The sequence below is a fragment of the Amblyraja radiata genome, chromosome 12 (assembly GCF_010909765.2).
Source record: "Amblyraja radiata isolate CabotCenter1 chromosome 12, sAmbRad1.1.pri, whole genome shotgun sequence".
Classification (NCBI taxonomy): Eukaryota; Metazoa; Chordata; class Chondrichthyes; order Rajiformes; family Rajidae; genus Amblyraja; species Amblyraja radiata.
This window is the reverse complement of record NC_045967.1, coordinates 50,033,713-50,052,013: the sequence shown is the minus strand read 5'-3', so window position 1 is coordinate 50,052,013 and position 18,301 is coordinate 50,033,713. Positions and strand designations below refer to the sequence as shown.

At 45.5% G+C, this 18,301-nt stretch overlaps 1 protein-coding gene across 2 annotated transcripts in view; it reads right to left on the bottom strand.

The window, feature by feature from the left end:
• Positions 1 to 18,301, bottom strand: part of tenm1 (teneurin transmembrane protein 1) — an 824,829-nt gene that overhangs the window by 19,913 nt on the left and 786,615 nt on the right. For both annotated transcript variants that reach the window (XM_033030732.1, XM_033030733.1), the window contains 2 exons: positions 13,230 to 13,526; positions 4,388 to 5,996 (listed from right to left, as the gene is read on the bottom strand). In XM_033030732.1, coding sequence (XP_032886623.1) covers positions 4,388 to 5,996; positions 13,230 to 13,526 — 1,906 coding nt within the window. The remainder of the gene's footprint in view (positions 1 to 4,387; positions 5,997 to 13,229; positions 13,527 to 18,301) is intronic.

Genomic DNA, 18,301 nt, shown 5'->3' with positions numbered 1-18,301 from the left:
ATTGAAATGTACAGAATAGTGAAAGGCTTGGATAGAGTGGATGTGGCGAGGATGTTTCCACTGGTCATAGAGTGATACAGTGTGGAAACAGGCCGTTCGGCCCACCTTGCCCACACCGGTCGGTCAACATGTCCCAACTTGTGGGAGAGTCTGTGACTAGAGGTCATAGCCTTAGAATTAAAGGACGTTCTTTTAGGACGGAGATGATGAGGAATTTCCTTAGTCATAGGGTGGTGAATCTGTGGAATTCTTTGACACAGAAGGCTGTGGAGGCCAAGTCAGTGGATATATTTAAGGCAGAGATAGATAAATTAGTAATGTCAGAGGTTATGGGGAGAAGGCAGGGGAATGGGGTTAGGAGGGAGAGATAGATCAGCCATGATTGAATGGTGGAGTAGACTTCATTGGCCAAATGGCCTAATTCTACTCATATCACTTATGATCTGAAGACGGTGTCTCGACCCGAAACGTCACCCATTCCTTCTCTCCAGAGATGCTGCCCGTCCCGCTGAGTTACTCCAGCATTTTGTGTCTACCTTCGATTTAAACCAGCATCTATAGACCTGTGGCATTAACATCAGTCGCCATGAAGGCCTTTGAGCACATAGTCCTCACCCATCTGAAAACCCACACTGCCCCCATCATGGACCCTTTCCAATTTGCATATAGGGCCAACCGGTCTGTTGAGGATGCTATCAACTTAGCTCTTCACTATTCCCTTCATCATCTGGAATCACCGAACACCTATGCACGCATCCTGTTTATAGATTTTAGCTCGGCCTTTAATACTATACACCCGATTAAACTCTACAATAAAATGTTGGACATGAGCATCCACCCAGCCATGTGCCATTGGATTCTACACTTTCTAACAAACAGACAGCAAAGAGTCAAGGTGGGTGAAAAACTCTCCAGCCCTTTGACTCTCAACATAGGAGCCCCCCAAGGGTGCGTTCTGTCACCCCAGCTCTTCTCACTTTACACCAACAACCTCACATCCCAATGCAGCTCAGTTAAAATTTTTAAATATGCAGACGACACAACAATAATTGGCCTTATCTCAGACAACAAAGAATCACAATACCATCTAACAGTCGATAGCGCAGTCAAATGGTGCGCAGACAACAACCTCCAGCTTAATACTTCAAAAACCTTAGAAATCATCATAGATTTCAGACGCAATCAAAACCACAAACCCCCGGTCCATGTCAACTCTCACCCCATAACCTCCACGAACTCATTTAAGTTTCTAGGCACCTATATCTCCAATAATCTAAAATGGCACATCAATGCAGACCACGTCATCAAGAAAGGTCAACAACGCCTATATTTCCTCAGACAGCTCAAAAAGTTCAGAGTCGATAAACACCTCCTGGTCCGTTTCTATCAATCAATCATTGAAAGCATCATCACCTCCTCAATCACAGTCTGGTACGGTAACACCGATAGTCACTCACTACACAGAATACAACGCATTGTCTCCAAGGCCTCCAGGATCATCAACTCCCCCCTCCCCTCAATCCATTCCAGTTATCTCCAACGTACCTCACAACGGGCCAAAAAGATCATCTCGGACCACTCCCATCCAGCAAATCACCTTTTTCAGTCTCTCCCTTCGGGGAGGCGCCTCAGGTCACTTGCTACTAAAACCACCCGCTTTAAAAACAGTTTCTTCCCCTCAGCAATAAGAACTCTCAATTCCGTCCAATAATCAGACAATAATATGACTTTTGATGTATACAGTGTCTTGTCTATGGTCTTTGTTTGTTCTTTTGCACTATGTATTGTTGGTGAGATTTGTGATTTGTGATGTGGTATGGATGCCCTTTATTACGGTGATCTGTGTTATTAGTAGTATGTAACAAAAGCAGTGTACCATCATGTACCGAACCCAAATAACACCAACCCTGGTTGCGTGGCAATTAAAGATTCTATTCTATTCTATTCTAATCTGCAGTTCTTTCCTACGATCTTATGATCTATTGATCTTATGACTCCCACTCTCCATCCAAGATGGTGCCCAACAGGTGACTATTTGAGTGCTGGCCACAGAAGCAGGTCCACAAACTCATATTACAATCGTTCCACGCTCTGAAATCTGTCTATGCACTGTAAATGGATCGATTGTAATCATGTAATGTCTTTCTGCTGACCGATTAGCACGCAACAAAAGCCTTTCACTGCACCTCGGTACATGTGACAATAAACTAAACTGAACTGCTCTCTCTCCTGAAGCCAGCTAGCAATCCATCTGCGACTTGTTTTCTGACTCCATATTATCTGACAATCATTACTCTATTAAGGAATACTTTATCAAAGGCCCTTTGGAAATTGAGATAGATTTCTTTTCTACTGCATTATCATTGTCTACAACTCCCCGCTACCTCTGCAAAATATTCAATAAGGCCAATCAATCTAGAACTCCTCTTTTGAAATCAATGCTGGTAATTCATTATGATACTTTTCATTACACAGTGGTTTTCTATTCTCTCCTTCAGTGTTGATTCCACTATTTTCCTTGTGTACTGCTGACTGGTATGTCCTTCCCTAGATCTGTCTTGTCCTCCTTCTTAAGTATATGCATTATCTTATGTATTTGGTCTTTTTTAGATTTTACAAAGATACAGTGCGGAAACAGGCCATTCAGCCCATCGAGCCCACGCCGACCAGCGATCACCCTGTACACTAACACCATCCTACACTCTAGGGGCAATTTACAATTTCACCGAACCTAATTAACCTACAAACCTGTACGTCTTTGGGATGTGGGAGGAAACCAGAGCACTCGGGGAAAACCCATGCAGGTCACGGGGAGAACGTACAAACTCCGTATATAGTCAGGATTGAACTCGGGTCCCTGGTGCGCAAGGCAGCAACCCTATTGTCTTTAATGAAGCTAATGGAACTAAATTTTAGAAACAGAATCAATGCATCACTGTTAAGGGCCTGTCCCACTGTACGAGGTAATTCAAGAGTTCTCCCGAGTTTCCCCTGATTCGAACTCGGAGAATTACGGTAATAGCCGCTCGTAGGTCCTCGGGGCTCTCGTGGACATTTTTCAACATGTTGACAAAACTTCACGAGCTTACCGCGTTTCCCGAGTACCTGCCGTTAGCGTTACGAGCCGCTAAGAGACGTCCCAAGCTCCGACGTACCCGCTACGTACATTTTACGTGCTTACCACGAGTTTGATTTTTTTTTAAACTCGGGAGAGCTCTTGGGTAAACTCGTATAGTGGGACAGGCCCTTTACTATACAGCATGCTGGGTTTAGACCCAAAGCATTGACCTCCCTATTTGCCCACAGATACTCCTCGACACGCTGAGTTCCTCCAGCAGATTGCATGGTGCTCTTGTTTCTTGTGTTCTCATCCCTACCAATTGTTATAATTGTGAAAAATAAATCCACACAGAACAATCAAATCTGTTAGAAGGGCTGACAATTGAATGGAATATTAAACATGTCCCATGAAAACTGTGGACCCACAAGAGATTGTGGATGCTGGAGTCTTGAGTGAAACACAAAGTGCTGGAGGAACTCAGCAGGTCAGGCAGCATTTGGAGAGGCAATGGACATCTGAAGACATCTGAAGAATGGTCCTGCTCCGCAGTTTCCTTTCCCAGATGCTGCCTGACCTGCTGATTTCCTCCTTTCCAATGAAAGTTGTATCTCGTCCACTTTAACCTTTATGGAAAGCCATCGTCAAGAGGCATCAAAGGGCGGTGCAGTGGCGCAGCGGTAGAGTTGCTGCCTTACCCAAGAAACAATCCTGACTACGGGTGCTGTCTGTACGGAGTTTGTACGTTCTCCCCGTGACCGGAGTGGGTTTTCTCCGGGTGCTCAGGTTTCCTCCCGCGCTCCAAAGTCGTACAGGTTTGTAGGCTAATTGGCTTGGTAAAATTGTAAATTGTCGCTAGTGTGTGTAGGATAGTGTTAGTGTGCGGGGATCGCTGGCCGGCGTGGACTCAGTGGGCCGAACGACCTGTTTCTGCTCTGTATCTCTAAACTAAACTAAGTTCAAATGGAGCAGATTCATGTTCTAAACTTCAGCTCTTACATGCCAACTCTTACATAAACGTTGACCATCATTTCATAGCTTTTAAGATATTTGAGATCTCCTTTGCACTATAAAATTACATCGAATATAGACACAAAATGCTGGAGTAACTCAGTGGGACAGGCAGCATCTCAGGAGAGAAGGAATGGGTGACGTTTCGGATCGAGTCTCGTCTTCAGACTCTCCAGTGATGCTGCCTCTCCTGTTGAGTTACTCCAGCATTTTGTGTCTATCTTCGATGTAAACTGGTATCTGCAGTTCCTTCCTACACATTTCCTTTGTACCAAGATCTCCTTTGCAGATAATACCAAGTTATGCATTGTTCCTTACCTGTAGTGAATTGTGCGATGTCCTGAACAGTGCTGACCGGGTTGTTACTTTTAAATGAATACAGGTTGAATGGAAAGAGATTGTTATTTAAGTCCTTCCAGAGATCGTAGTTTGGTGTTGTCCAACGACCAGACACAACGTCATAATCACGGCGGCCTAAATGCAAGAGCTGGGTCAGGGGGTCGTAAAGCCCTCCGTGAAAACCAATAATCACTTGGAAATCTGTGTTGGTATCCCGGTAGATATCTCCATAAGGCGTGTATTGCATCTGTTTAATGACCTGTCCAGAATTGCTGAAGACAGCCAGGGGGGTTCCTGTGTTGTCACAGGTCACGTAAAACTCTTCGCCATTGCTGACCTCCATGGCGATGAGATGGCCCTGGAGGTCGTAGTAGAGTGACGTGATCTCAGAGTTGGTGTGGTTGTAAATGTGAGTGACTCTGGTTGGGTTAATGAGGTCGGCGTAAAAGAATTGCAGGTGTTGGCCGGCGTTTGTTTTCTGGGCGACGCGCCTCCCTAACCCGTCGTAGCGGTACAGCACGCTCCAGCCTGCGATGGCACTGTACGCTCTGTCGAGCAGGCCGTTGGAGTTGTAGTCGAATACGGTGTCTCCTCTCTGCTGGAGGAAGCCATCCTCATCCGTCTTGTACGGCACCTCCCCGAACCGGGTGATCCTGTCTCGCAGGTCATATCTCAGCGGGGTTAAATGGGCGCTGTTTTCGTAGCTCATCAAGTTAATGTTGCCGTTCAGGTCATAGTTGTATCGCCACTGGGGTTTGTTGTTGATGGACACGGTTTGGAGCTGCCCGTCAGCGTCGTATTCGTAGGAGTGCTTTGTGAGATTGGTATCGGGACCCACTCTCACTTCGCACACTATCATACGTCCCATGTTGTCATATTGGACCGTCATCCAGTAGGTGATGGACCTGAGGATCTCAAATTGGACTTCTCGCACTTGGCCGTTGGCATTGAACTTCTTGGTGTGTGTCATGACGGTGGTGGTGATGATTTGGTTGAGATCGTAGTAGATCACGCTGAACTTTCCGAACTGCTCGGACCGGCCAGAGACATCGTCATGTCGATACAGATCGATGGGCAGTGGGGTTTCGTTGATCATGGCCTGCATGCTGGTAATCCGGAAGTTATTATAACTGTAGTCAAACCGAGCGTTGACGAGGTCTTCGTCGCTGAACCTAAAGATCTGCCGTGCCACCAGTGGTCCTGTTTGCCTGAATCGGACCGTGCAGGTGAATCCTTCATGCACCAGCTGGATGGTTTTAATCACACCGGCAGCCTCGTCGTAGGTGAAGTTGACCTGAGTGGTGTCGTAGAGAATCTCGGAGAACTTGGACAGTTTGGTGTACTTGTAGACCACCATGCGCCCGGTGCCAAGGAATAATGTCTGGAGCAAGCGGCCGTCCTCCATGTAATCCTGTATGACGGAGGCGCTACCATCAGGCGGAGTGTAGATATTCCTATAATACCCGACGGAGCAAATGGTCTGCATGGTGTGTCGGACCATGCTGGGCATGGTGACTGAGTAAAGTCGATCAGTCAGGTCGTAGTCAAAAATGTATCTTCGCTGGCTGTGCAGCAGGAGCGTCACAGACTGTTGAAAACAAAGACGTTACTTGATGACAATTCCACATACCTGTAAAAATATTAGAGTCATAGTGTGGAAACAGGCCCTTCGGCCCAACTTCCCCACACCGACCAACATATCCCATCTACACGTCCCACCTGCCTTTGGCCCATGTACCTGTTGAAATGTCTCTTAAACGTTGCGATAGTCCCTGCCTCAACTCCCTCCTCTGGCAGCTCCTTCCATACACCCACCACCCTTGGTGTGAGAAAGTTACCCCTCAGGTTCCTATTAAGTGTTTCCCCCCTCGAGGGACCATTGATCAATATATCTGGGTTGATGTGTCGGTGGAATGGGCCGCTGGAGGCCCTGCAGCAGCCGGGAGATCTCGTGGATCAGGCGCTGCTGGCGGCCCCGACAATACGAGGTGCTGCCCGCGCTTGATTAATTTGACAATTAACTGCGTTACAAGTGCACATGAACCAGGCACGTGCCGTCAGGGTAGACAAGGTAGGCCTACCTTAAATAAATTATAAAATGGTAATTATTAAATATAAATAGTAAAGGCATGGGAGAATTATGCCTATCTAAGAGATCGCTCTTAGAGGTAGGCATAATTCTCCACGTCTTTCATGCGCAGCACTTGCATCACGTGAAGGTCTGTGCAGCCCACGTGCTGTCGTCGCTGCTTCAAGCCGTCAATTTCAAGGGGAGCTGAAGGCAGCTGAAATTCTGCCTTTGCTGTACTGCGCATGTGCAGTGCAAGTTTCCTGGCGAGTTTTTCAAATATGGATTGTCATTATCTTAAGTGTATCTTAGAGAGAAGAATGGAGTTCGTGTACCAATAATGTGGTAGGTAAATCCTTTCACAGCGTTTGGGGAATCTGGCCCGGGGTAAAGTTGCGGGGACGGCAGGAGCGTTGTGAAGGAGGGGATCGGGGACCATGCCAGTAATCCACTTGTGACACTCCGGGCACGGAGCCACCGCATTGTGGCCGGGGAGTGAATTAGCTCGGGTCGCTGCGAGCGGCCGCCGGGACCGGGCAGCCCCTTCTACCGGCCCCCACTCACCTCTGGCAGTGCTCTCCATCTGAAAACCTCTCTCCTGCCGCTCGCCGACCTCGCTCATGTCAGCCGCTTCCCGCAAATCTTTAAATTCCGACAGCGCGATCAATTGAGGTTACTCGGCTGTCAGAATTAAAGAATTTGCGGGAAGCGGCTGACATGAGCGAAGCCAGCGAGCGGCAGGTGAGAGATGTTCAAAATGAGAGCACTGCCGGAGGTGAGCAGGCCGGCAGAAAGCGCTGAGATCCCGGCAGCCCTTCGCAGCCACCTGAGCTGCTTCCCTCCCCAGCCATAGTGTGGTGGCTCCGTGCCCGGAGCGCCGCGGCAGCGGTGAGTGAGTGAGTTACTGGCATGATCCCCGACCCCCTCCCTCTCAACACTCCTGCCCTCCCCGCAACTTTACTCCCGGCCAGACTCTCCACACGCTGTGAAAGGAACTCTACCCCCAATTGGTCCCATGAACAAGTATTGCCATTCAATAAGATGACAACTAATTCAACTTGTCCCGGTGTGCTCCCGTTTTTCCCACCATCTTTCCACCTGCCGTCATCCTCCATCCCCCACCCATTCAGTAATTCAAAATGAAGGAGATTTGGAAGCCTTGGGCAAATTGAATTGTTACTTATTTTTATTTTTTATTTTTACGGAGAGGAGAACAATCTGCGCATGCGCGGTTTAAGATTTTTTTTTAAAAAGCCGACTGACTGCCTACCTTGAGTAATTAGTGCCTGACATGAACAAACCAATAATCAGAGCTTGAGAATTCAAGTATCATTCAAGGTTAAAAGCAAATGTTGCAAGAAACCACTCGGCAAGTCAGACTGCGACTGGAGAGACAGAATTAGCACATGAAACCGGTCCACCTGGCCCTCTGATTGAATTTTTGGTATGCATCATAACAGCAGTATTAATTATTTGGTTGAAATCGTGGGAGATTGCGCTGAACTTTCCAAATTGTTCTTACTGGCCTGAGACATCATTGGGTCGATAAAGGTGAATGGGCAGTGGAGTGTTATTGATCATAGCCTGCATGCTGTTAATTCAGAAGTTATTATAACCGTAATCATGAATTACGGGGTGTTCCCAGGGATAAACATAGGCTTGGGTAACATGTGCTGTTGGAAGACCATCAACCTGGTGAAAGAATCACATTGTTCTACCTGAAACCAGTTGGTCTCCCAGCAGAGTAAAACGTCTGCCAGGGAATGTTGCCGACTGGCATATTCCAAATTGCAGGAGTACATGCTGAGGGACGCGCTGAGAGGCTCTCAGTCTGAAGAAGGGTCTCGACCCGAAACGTCACCCATTCCTTCTATCCAGAGAAGCCGCCTGTCACGCTGAGTTACTCCTGCATTTTGTGTCTATCTTTGGTGTAAACCAGCATCTGCAGTTCCTTCCTACGTTGGAGCTCGGTGCAGCCAATGTCCAGGGACCTTGTGCGGCTGGACATTGAGGGGCAGAGTCCGGTGGGGTCACAAGGGATGGGATATCGCCACTGAGGGCCCATTGACAGGCAAGAGTGTTTTATGTAAAGATAGGTGCTAACATTACTGAGTATAACACCACCCTCTGCAACCTTTTGTGTTCGTAGGTCATAAGTCATAGAAATCTATTCCACCATTCAATCATGGCTGGTCTATCCTTCCCCCCTAACCCCATTCTCCTGCCTACTCCCCTTAACCTTTGATGGTCTTGCGAATCAAGAACTTATCAATCTCAGTTTTAGGGTCCAGGAAAGAGCGTTCATGTCGTGGTCCTGTTTCCACCGAGCTTTCCACCACCACACACAAGAAGCACAAGAAGCGACAAGACAGACACCGTTGTGTGCAGATGCCGAGAAGTGTGTCCAGCTCTGGCTGAACAACTTCTAATCTTGTGTGTGGATTCGATAAGAAGAAGAAGATCTCTGTTTTATAAATAACCAATGATTTGGCCTCCACATCGGTCTATGTGGATGATACCTGACCCGCTGAGTTACTCTAGCATTTTGTGTTTTTTGCTCAAGATTCCAGTATTTGTGGTTCCTTGTGTCTTCTGAATGCTTCTGTTGGATCTGTTCTTTTAGATAATGCCCTCTTGGTCGTTAATGTTTCATGAAGGTAAAATGGGAGGAGCTGGCAGTGGGGAAGTGAAACGATGATTGCCATCGTCTGCACCATAGCTTTTAATTTAATTTCTGAGCTCTTTCATATCACTTCATTTCCCTTCATGTTTCACCTTTTGAAGGTTATAGCTCACTATCTTTGAAAAGAAACTTAATTCTTAATTTAGGAGCTACTCCTGATGAAATATCCCGTGGTGTCTTGCAGCATATTTTCATTTATATCTTTTCAAGATCATTTAACTTGGATGTTGGTTTTGGATGATGGGCATAATTTCTCTTTGCATAATTAAACCGGCTACAAGGAGTTTGTTCGACTGGAAATGTGCCACAGGTTGACAGGGTGAGAGCGGAGCTGCAGTAAGTAACAGTGTACTGTAGATAGAGAAGGAATGGGTGATGCTTTGGGTCAATAGACGATAGACAATAGGTGCAGGAGTAGGCCATTCGGCCCTTCAAGCCGGCACCGCCATTCACTGTGATCATGCTTGATCATCCATAATCAGTACCCTGTTCCTGCCTTCTCCCCATATCCCCTGACAATGCTATCCTTAAAAGCTCCATCTAACTCTCTCTTGAAAGCATCCAGAGAATTGGCCTCCACTGCCTTCTGAGGCAGAGAATTCCACAGATTCACAACCCTCTGTGTGAAAATGTTTTCCTCGTCTCCATTCTAAATGGCTTACCCCTTATTCTTAAACTTTGGCCCCTGGTTATGCACTTCCCTGACATCAGGAACATGTTTCCTGCCTCTAGCGTGTCCAAACCCTTAATAATCTTATATGTTTCAATAGGCTCCCCTCTCATCCTTCTAAATTCCAGAGTGTACAAGGGTGAAGACCCTTCTTCAGAATGAGTTGCACATCAGAGAGGGTCAAGAGGAGGTTGACGTGAATGACCCCCCACAAATGAGTGGGTTAGGATCTGATGAGCGTTTGAAGGCACTGGGCCTGTACACGCTGGAGTTTAGAAGGATGAAAGGGTGAGAACCTCATTACCGAATTTTACTTTACCGAACTTACCGAATAGTGAAAGGCTTGGATAGAGTGGATGTGGAGAGGATATTTCCACTAGTGGGAGAGTCTAGTACCAGAGGTCACGGTCTCAGAATAAAAGGGCGTACATTTAGAAAGGAGATGAGGAGGAATTTCTGTAGTCAGACAGTGGTGAATCTGTGGAATTCATTGCCACAGATGGCTGTGGAGGCCCAAGTCAATTGACATTTTTAAGGTAGAGATTTTTGATTAGTAAGGCTGTCAGGGGTTGTGGGGCAAAGGCAGGAGAATGAGATTGAGAGGGAAAGATAGATCAGTCATGATTTAATGGCAGGGTAGACTTGATGGACTGAATGGCCTAATATTCTTCTCCTAGAACCTACGAATCTTGCGGCAGCATATGAACATCATATCATACCCAGAAACACTCAGGACTCGAGGGCCTGAGCTATAGGAAGAGTTTGAGTAGGCTGGGACTCTATTCCCAGGAGCGCAGGAGGATGAGGGGGTGATCTTATAGAGGTGTATAAAATCATGAAAAGAATAGGTAGGCAAATAGAGTCTCTTGCCAAGAGTAGGGTATTTGAGAACCAGAGGGCATAGTTTTAAGGATGGTGAAAATGATTTTATTGGAATCTGAGGAGTACATTTTTCACACCAAGGGTTGTTGGGTGTATGGAACGAACTGTCAGAAGAGGTAGTTGAGGTAGGGACTATCATAACATTTAAGAACCATTGAGACAGGTACATGGATAGGACAGGTTTAGAGGGATATTGGGCCAAATGCAGGCAAGTGGGACTAGTGTAAATGGAACATGTTGGCCATGGTGGGCAAGTTGGGCTGAAAGGTCTGTTTCCACGCTGTATCATTCTGTGACTAAATAATAGTGGCTGTGTCGCTGGTCATTAGGCTGCCTACGAAAGTCACTGATCAAATCTTTGGAGAAGGAAGGACCAGGTAAGCAATGAGGATGATATAAGTCACACAATGACAGAAGTGGATCACCGGGGAAATGTACAACACACAGGTTGTCTGCTGGTGGTCTGTTGGTTCAGTCTAAACATACAATACGACTTAATTTAACCACAAGAACTTTCAGTTTCTCTCCCCACATGTTCCTGCCAGAGCAGAATCAAACGCAGTACTTCTTTGCTTTGTAGTTTGAGCATGTAATTCTGATTTAGGTTACTCCCACAGTTCATGCCTGGTGTGTAAGGGTATAGTGTAATGACTTTTGCAAGAAAGTAGAACAGCGCAGCGCAGGAACAGGCCCACAATGTTTAGAAACATAGAAACATAGATAATAGGTGCAGGAGGAGGCCATTCGGCCCTTCGAGCCAGCACTGCCATTCATTGTGATCATGGCTGATCGTCCCCTTATCAATAACCCGTGCCTGCCTTCTCCCCATATCCCTTGACTCCACTAGCTCCTAGAGCTCTATCTAACTCTCTCTTAAATCCATCCAGTGACTTGGCCTCCACTGCCCTCTGTGGCAGGGAATTCCATAAATTCCACAACTCTCTGGGTGAAAAAGTTTTTTCTCACCTCAGTCTTAAATGACCTCCCCTTTATTCTAAGACCTCCCTTTATTCTAAGTTTGTGCCGAACATGATGCCAAGTTAAACTGATCTCATCTGCCTGGAAATGATCCATGTCTCTCTATTCCCTGCACTTCCACGTGGCCATCTAAAAGCCTCTTAAACGCCACTATTGTATCTGCCTCCACCACCACCCCTGGCTGCGCGTTCCAGACCCCCACCATTCTATGTATAAATTGTGGCCCCCGCACATCTCCATTAAATGTTCCCCCTCTCATCTTATAGCCGTGCCCTCTAGTGTTGGAGATTTTCACCCTGGGGGAAAAAAAGGCTTTGATTGTCTACGATCAACAGATACTAGATATGAGCTATTTTAAAACCACGGAGCATTGCTTTTGTGCCGGTCGGAACTGCAGATGTTGGTTTACACCAAAGATAGACACAAGATAGAAGATAGGCACGGTGGATCATCGGTAGAGTTGCTGCCTTACAGCACCAGAGACCCGGGTTCGATCCTGACTATGGGTGCTGTCTGTACAGAGTTTGTACGTTCTCCCCATGAACAGAGGGATCTAGGAATAACTGTGCATAGTTCCCTGAAGATGGAATCTCATGTAGATAGGGTGGTAAAGAAAGCTTTTGGTGTGCTGGCCTTTATAAATCAGAGCATTGAGTATAGAAGTTGGGTGTAATGTTAAAATTGTACAAGGCATTGGTGAGGCCAATCCTGGAGTATGGTGTACAATTTTGGTCGCCTAATTATAGGAAGGATGTCAACAAAATAGAGAGAGCACAGAGGAGATTTACTAGAATGTTGCCTGGGTTTCAGCAACTAAGTTACAGAGAAAGGTTGAACAAGTTAGGTCTTTATTCTTTGGTGCGCAGAAGGTTAAGGGGGGACTTGATAGAGGTCTTTAAAATGATGAGAGGGATAGACATAGTTGACGTGGATAAGCTTTTCCCATTGAGAGTAGGGAAGATCCAAACAAGAGGACATGACAAACAAGAGGGTAACATTAGGGGAACCTCTTTACTCGGAGAGTGGTAGCTGTGTGGAATGAGCTTCCAGTGGAAGTGGTGGAGGCAGGTTCGTTTTTATAATTTAAAAATAAAGTGGATAGGTATATGGACGGGAAAGGAATGGAGGGTTATGGTCTGAGTGCAGGTAGATGGGACTAGGGAAAAAAGAAAAAAAAAGTGTTCGGCACGGACTTCAAGGGCCGAGATGGCCTGTTTCCGTGCTGTAATTGTTATATGGCTCTATGACCTGTGTGGGTTTTCTCCGAGATCTTCGGTTTCCTCCCACGCTCCAAAGGCGTACAGGTAGGCGGGTTACTTGGCTTGGTATAAGTGTAAATTGTCCCTAGTGTGTGTTAGTTAGGATAATGTTGGTGTGCGGGGATCGCTGGTCGGTGCGGACCCGGTGGGCTGAAGGGCCTGTTTCTGCGCCGTATATCTAAACTAAAATGCTGGAGTAACTCAGAGGGTCAGGCAGCATCTCTGGAGAAAAGCAATAGGTGACATTTCGGCTCGAGACTCTTCCTCAGCTTTTGTGTTACCTTTTCCGAGTAAGTGTAGCTCCATATTTTTCCATCTGCCAGCACCCGGGATATAATCCGGCCGCTCTGATCATATTCCATTCTTTCCACCCAAGTTCCTCTCTGCATGCCTGTAACCAGACCCATTGGGGAGTAGGTGACATTGACCTCGTTGAAGTTGTTGCTGGGTGTCCACAGAACCGGCCGCCCCGATCGGTCATACTGGATCTTGAGAGTAAATTTGCGGTGGTCATCGTAAATCTTTCCGATCCTGGTGACCCGGTCAAAGTCTATGGACAGCAGGTTTCTGTTGTGAGCCTGGTGGGAAAGAATCAGCAGATGTAATTAACGGCATGGCATTGCTTTAGCCTACATGGTCAGGATAAAATATAAAGCAAAGTACTTTGTGATATGGCGTCTTACAGCATGGAAACAGGCCTTCATCCCAACTTGCCCACACCAACCAACGTGCCCCATCTATATTAGTCCCACCAGCCTGTGTTTGGCCCCTAAACCTGTCCTATCCATGTACCTGTCCAAGTGTCTCTTAAGCGTGATATCTGATGCGATACTGATTAGCCTCACATCTAATTTATTTTCAACAGGATTCTCCATGAACACCCTGCAGATCTCAGCCATGTTCATTCAACATGACGAAAGGCTTAATCCCTATGAATTGTAAAGTTTAAGCTAAGTAAAGTGTATTTACTGACTGGATGTTGCAGGACTCATGGGCCTGAGCTAGAGGGAGAGATTGTACAAGCTAGGATGCTGCTAGGACTCGTGGGCCTGAGCTACAGGGAGAGATTGGACAAGCTAGGATGCTGCCAGGTTTTGAGGGCCTGAGCTACAGTGCAGCACATTGGAGCAGCGGTAGAGTTGCTGCCTGATAGTGCCAGAGACACGGGTTCGATCCTGACTAGGGGAGCTGTCTGTACGCCTTTTGTACGTTCTTCCCGCATGGGTTTTCTCCGGGTGCTCCAGTTTCCTCCTACAATCCAAAGATTTTCACGTTTGTAGGTTAATTGGTTTCAGTAAGATTGCAAATTATCCCTAGTGTGTAGGACGGTGATAGTGCATCGCTGGTCGGCATGGATCCGGTGGGCCGAAGGGTCTATTTCTGTGCTGTTATCTCTAAAGTAAAGTCTGAAGATTGGGCAAGAACCATAGAAACATAGAAAATAGGTGCAGGAGTAGGCCATTCAGCACCGCCATTTAATATGATCATGGCTGATCATCCAGAATAAGTGCCCTGTTCCTGCTTTCTCCCCATATCTCTTGATTCCGTTAGCCCTAAGAGCAATATCTATCTCTCTCTTGAATCCATCCAGTGAATTGGCCTCCACTGCCTTCTGTTGCAGAGAATTCCACAGATCCCACACATTCTCTGGCTGAAAACGTTTTTCCTCATCTCAGTCCTAAATGGGCCATCTCTTATTCTTAGGAAAACGCCAGCAGAATATGTATACATTTCACTTTGAATAGGATTTTGAATAGAACCAGTGTTTACAATGATGTAATAGGAGGTGGAAGGTCCATCAATGTTGGTTGACTTCAGACACTTGATCAAAGCATTTAAAAGTAATGCCCCTGTCCCACTTAGGAAACCTGAACGGAAACCTCTGAAGATTTTGCGCCCCACCCAAGGTTTCCGTGCGGTTCCCGGAGGTTGCAGGTGGTTGCCGGAGGTTGCAGGTAGTGGAAGCAGGTAGGGAGACTGACAAAAACCTCCGGGAACCGCATGGAAACCTTAGGTGGGGCGCAAAGTCTCCAGAGGTTTCCGTTCAGGTTTTCTAAGTGGGACAGGGGCATTAGACTTGCATTGAAATACTATCTATTGGGCAGTCCCAAAACACTTAACTAATGAGGAACTTTTGAAATGTAGCCACTGTTGGAACATATAACTATTTTGCCCGAGGCAAGATATTCTAATGAATCAATTGAATTTCAATGTATATAATTCCTGACTGAACAATTTCTCAAGATCTGTGATATTTAGGCAATTGATTTTATTTTGATAAATTAAACCTATTGTTCCACTGAAATATGCATAAGCAGCACAAATCTTGATAAATTATTTGATTGATTAAGTTTAACATTTCTTTTTATAATCTTCATCGATGAGTTCTGGCACAAATGCAGAATTTGAACAGCATGCATTAATTTTTAATTTAATATTCAATTTTTTACCTTTGCTTTTTTTCCCACTACTCATATTTATTTCAATATTTTCTTCCAAACATTTCTGAGACATCCATTTTGCCTTTCCAATTGGGCATTTCTTCCACAACTCCATTAAGACTGTCAAACACAATTTTGTTGGCCAGACAAAAAATGCTGGAGTAACTCAGTGCGACAGGCAGTATCTCTGGAGAGAAGTAATGGGTGAAGTTTCGGGTCGAGACTCTTCTTTAGACTCAGTCTCTCAGTCAGACTCAGGGTCTCGACCCGAAACGTCAATCATTACCATTCTCCAGCATCTGCAGTTCCTTCCTGCACAAATTTGTTTGATCTTTGATCTTCTTTCCCCATGAAGTTGAAGCTGTTTCATCGGTTACTGCATGATACCATTTAATTTAAGAAAGATCGAAGAACTCCACACAGACTCTCTGCTATCGTCTTATCAATCCATTGCACAAGCCTGAGGTGCATACCAACATTTATGGATGTCTGCATCTACATCTATCTCCATTAATTATTGCTATTTTCAATGAGGTAGCAATACTGTGTCTCCTCTATGGATCTCCCCCTTGGCTAATGATGATGCTTAATGGATTTCTTCTCCAGCTTCCCACCATGTACTTGGATACACCAGATCAGGCCCCAGGAGCTTTATCTACCTTCATATGTTTTAAAATATAGTTTTAATCATATATCATGGTTTGGGAGCAGCTCCATCCGATGGATCATTTAATTAGCTTCGTGCGATGCATCATAGAAGGCATTTTACAGGATGCAATAGACAATAGACCACAGGTGCAGGAGTAGGTCATTCGGCCCTTCGAGCCAGCACCGCCATTCAATGTGATGCATCATTGAATGTTTGGGAACAGCTCCATTCAAGAGTGCAATGAAACTGCACAGAGTCGGGGATGCTGATCCTGAGACCGGCCTTGAGCACAATTCCCAGTCAGGAGGTTTGGGTGATTAATTGATTAAAGATAAGGAAAATAATAACCGGAGAGAATTTCAGTCAACTTAATGATGGGAGTATCAACAATGGTAAATCTCAAGATACTCTTAAAGGTGGCACAGGGGCTTACAGCACCAGGGACCCAGGTTCGATCCTGACTAAGGGTGCTGCCTGTACGGAGCTTGTACAATCTTCCTGTGACATTCTTGCCATAGAGGGCGTACAGAGAAGGTTCACCAGACTGATTCCTGGGATGTCAGGACTTTCATATGAAGAAAGACTGGATAGACTCGGCTTGTACTCGCTAGAATTTAGAAGATTGAGGGGGGATCTTATAGAAACTTTAAAAATTCTTAAGGGGTTGGACAGGCCAGATGCAGGAAGATTGTTCCCGATGTTGGGGAAGTCCAGAACAAGGGGTCACAGTTTAAGGATAAAGGGGAAATCTTTTAGGACTGAGATGAGAAAAACATTTTTTACACAGAGAGTGGTGAATCTCTGGAATTCTCTGCCACAGAATGTAGTTGAGGCCAGTTCATTGGCTATATTTAAGAAGGAATTAGATGTGGCCCTTGTGGCTAAAGGGATCAGGGGGTTTGAAGAGAAGGCAGGTACAGGATACTGAGTTGGATGATCAGCCATGATCATATTGAATGGCGGTGCAGGCTCGAAGAGCCGAATGGCCTACTCCTGCACCTATTGTCTACGTTTCTATGTTTCTATGACAGTGTAAGTTTTCTGTGGGAGTTCTGGCTTCCTCTCACACTCCAAGGGTGTACAGGTTGGTAGGTTAATTGGCTCTGGTAAAATTATAAATTGTCCCTAGCGTGCAGGATAGTGCTAGCGCACGGGGATCACTGGTTGGCACCGTCTCTGTGGACTGAAAGGCCTGTTTCCGCGCTGTATCTCTAAACTAAACTAATAATGAGTGCAGGAAAGCAGTGCAGACGCTGGTGTACACCGAAGATAGACACAAAAAGTTGGAGTAACTCGGCGGGTCATTCAGCATCTCTGGAGAAAAAGGATGGGTGACATTTTGGGTCGGAACCCTTCTTCAGATCCTAATGAGATCCAAATCCCCCAAAAGGAGGAATGCGTGGGGATTGACTTCTGCACATAAGCCCCTGACAAAGGAATGACATTAGGGTGCAAGGTTATTCTGTGGAAATAACTGCAGGAAGTTTGGGAGTGGTCTCCTGCAGTAATATTTTTTCTCCGAGAGAGAAAAAAAGAAAACCTTTCAATCTCTCAGCGCTGAAATCAAAGTATCAATCAATTGAATTATTTAAAGCACCCATTTATTAACGTGGAAAAAATATTTATTTTGTATTCAATTTGTTCACACATTTAATCTTCATTTATTGCAATTATTGGTTTATATTAAAATAGGGAGATGTGTGAATTTTCAAAGGATAAATTACTTTGGTCAGTTTGATTAAAAAAAAATCGAATCCATTGTATATTGAAATCTTGATGGATTATTTGCAGAATATTAGAATAAACTGTTTACATATTTATTGAAAAGACCTTGATAAACAAAACATTTTAAATGGAGTCGGGCTTATAACTCACAGCAAGTAGTCTATTGTTCAGCAAAATAAACCAATTTACTCAGTCCCTTTGAAGAATGGAAGGAGCAGAAACTATAAAAACATATCTCAATAAAAACAGGACAATTTCCCCAGCAACTGTTGTGAGGTGAATATAATTATGTTTAGAAAATCAATCTCAGATAACCAAACATACTTGTTTAAGAAGGAACTGCAGATGCTGGAAAATCGAAGGTACACAAAAATGCTGGAGAAACTCAGCGGGTGCAGCAGCATCTATGGAGCGAAGGAAATAGGCAACGTTTTGGGCCGATACCCTTCTTCAGACTAATCCTGAATAGCTTGAAGAAGGGTTTCGGCCCGAAACGTTGCCTATTTCCTTCGCTCCATAGATGCTGCTGCACCCGCTG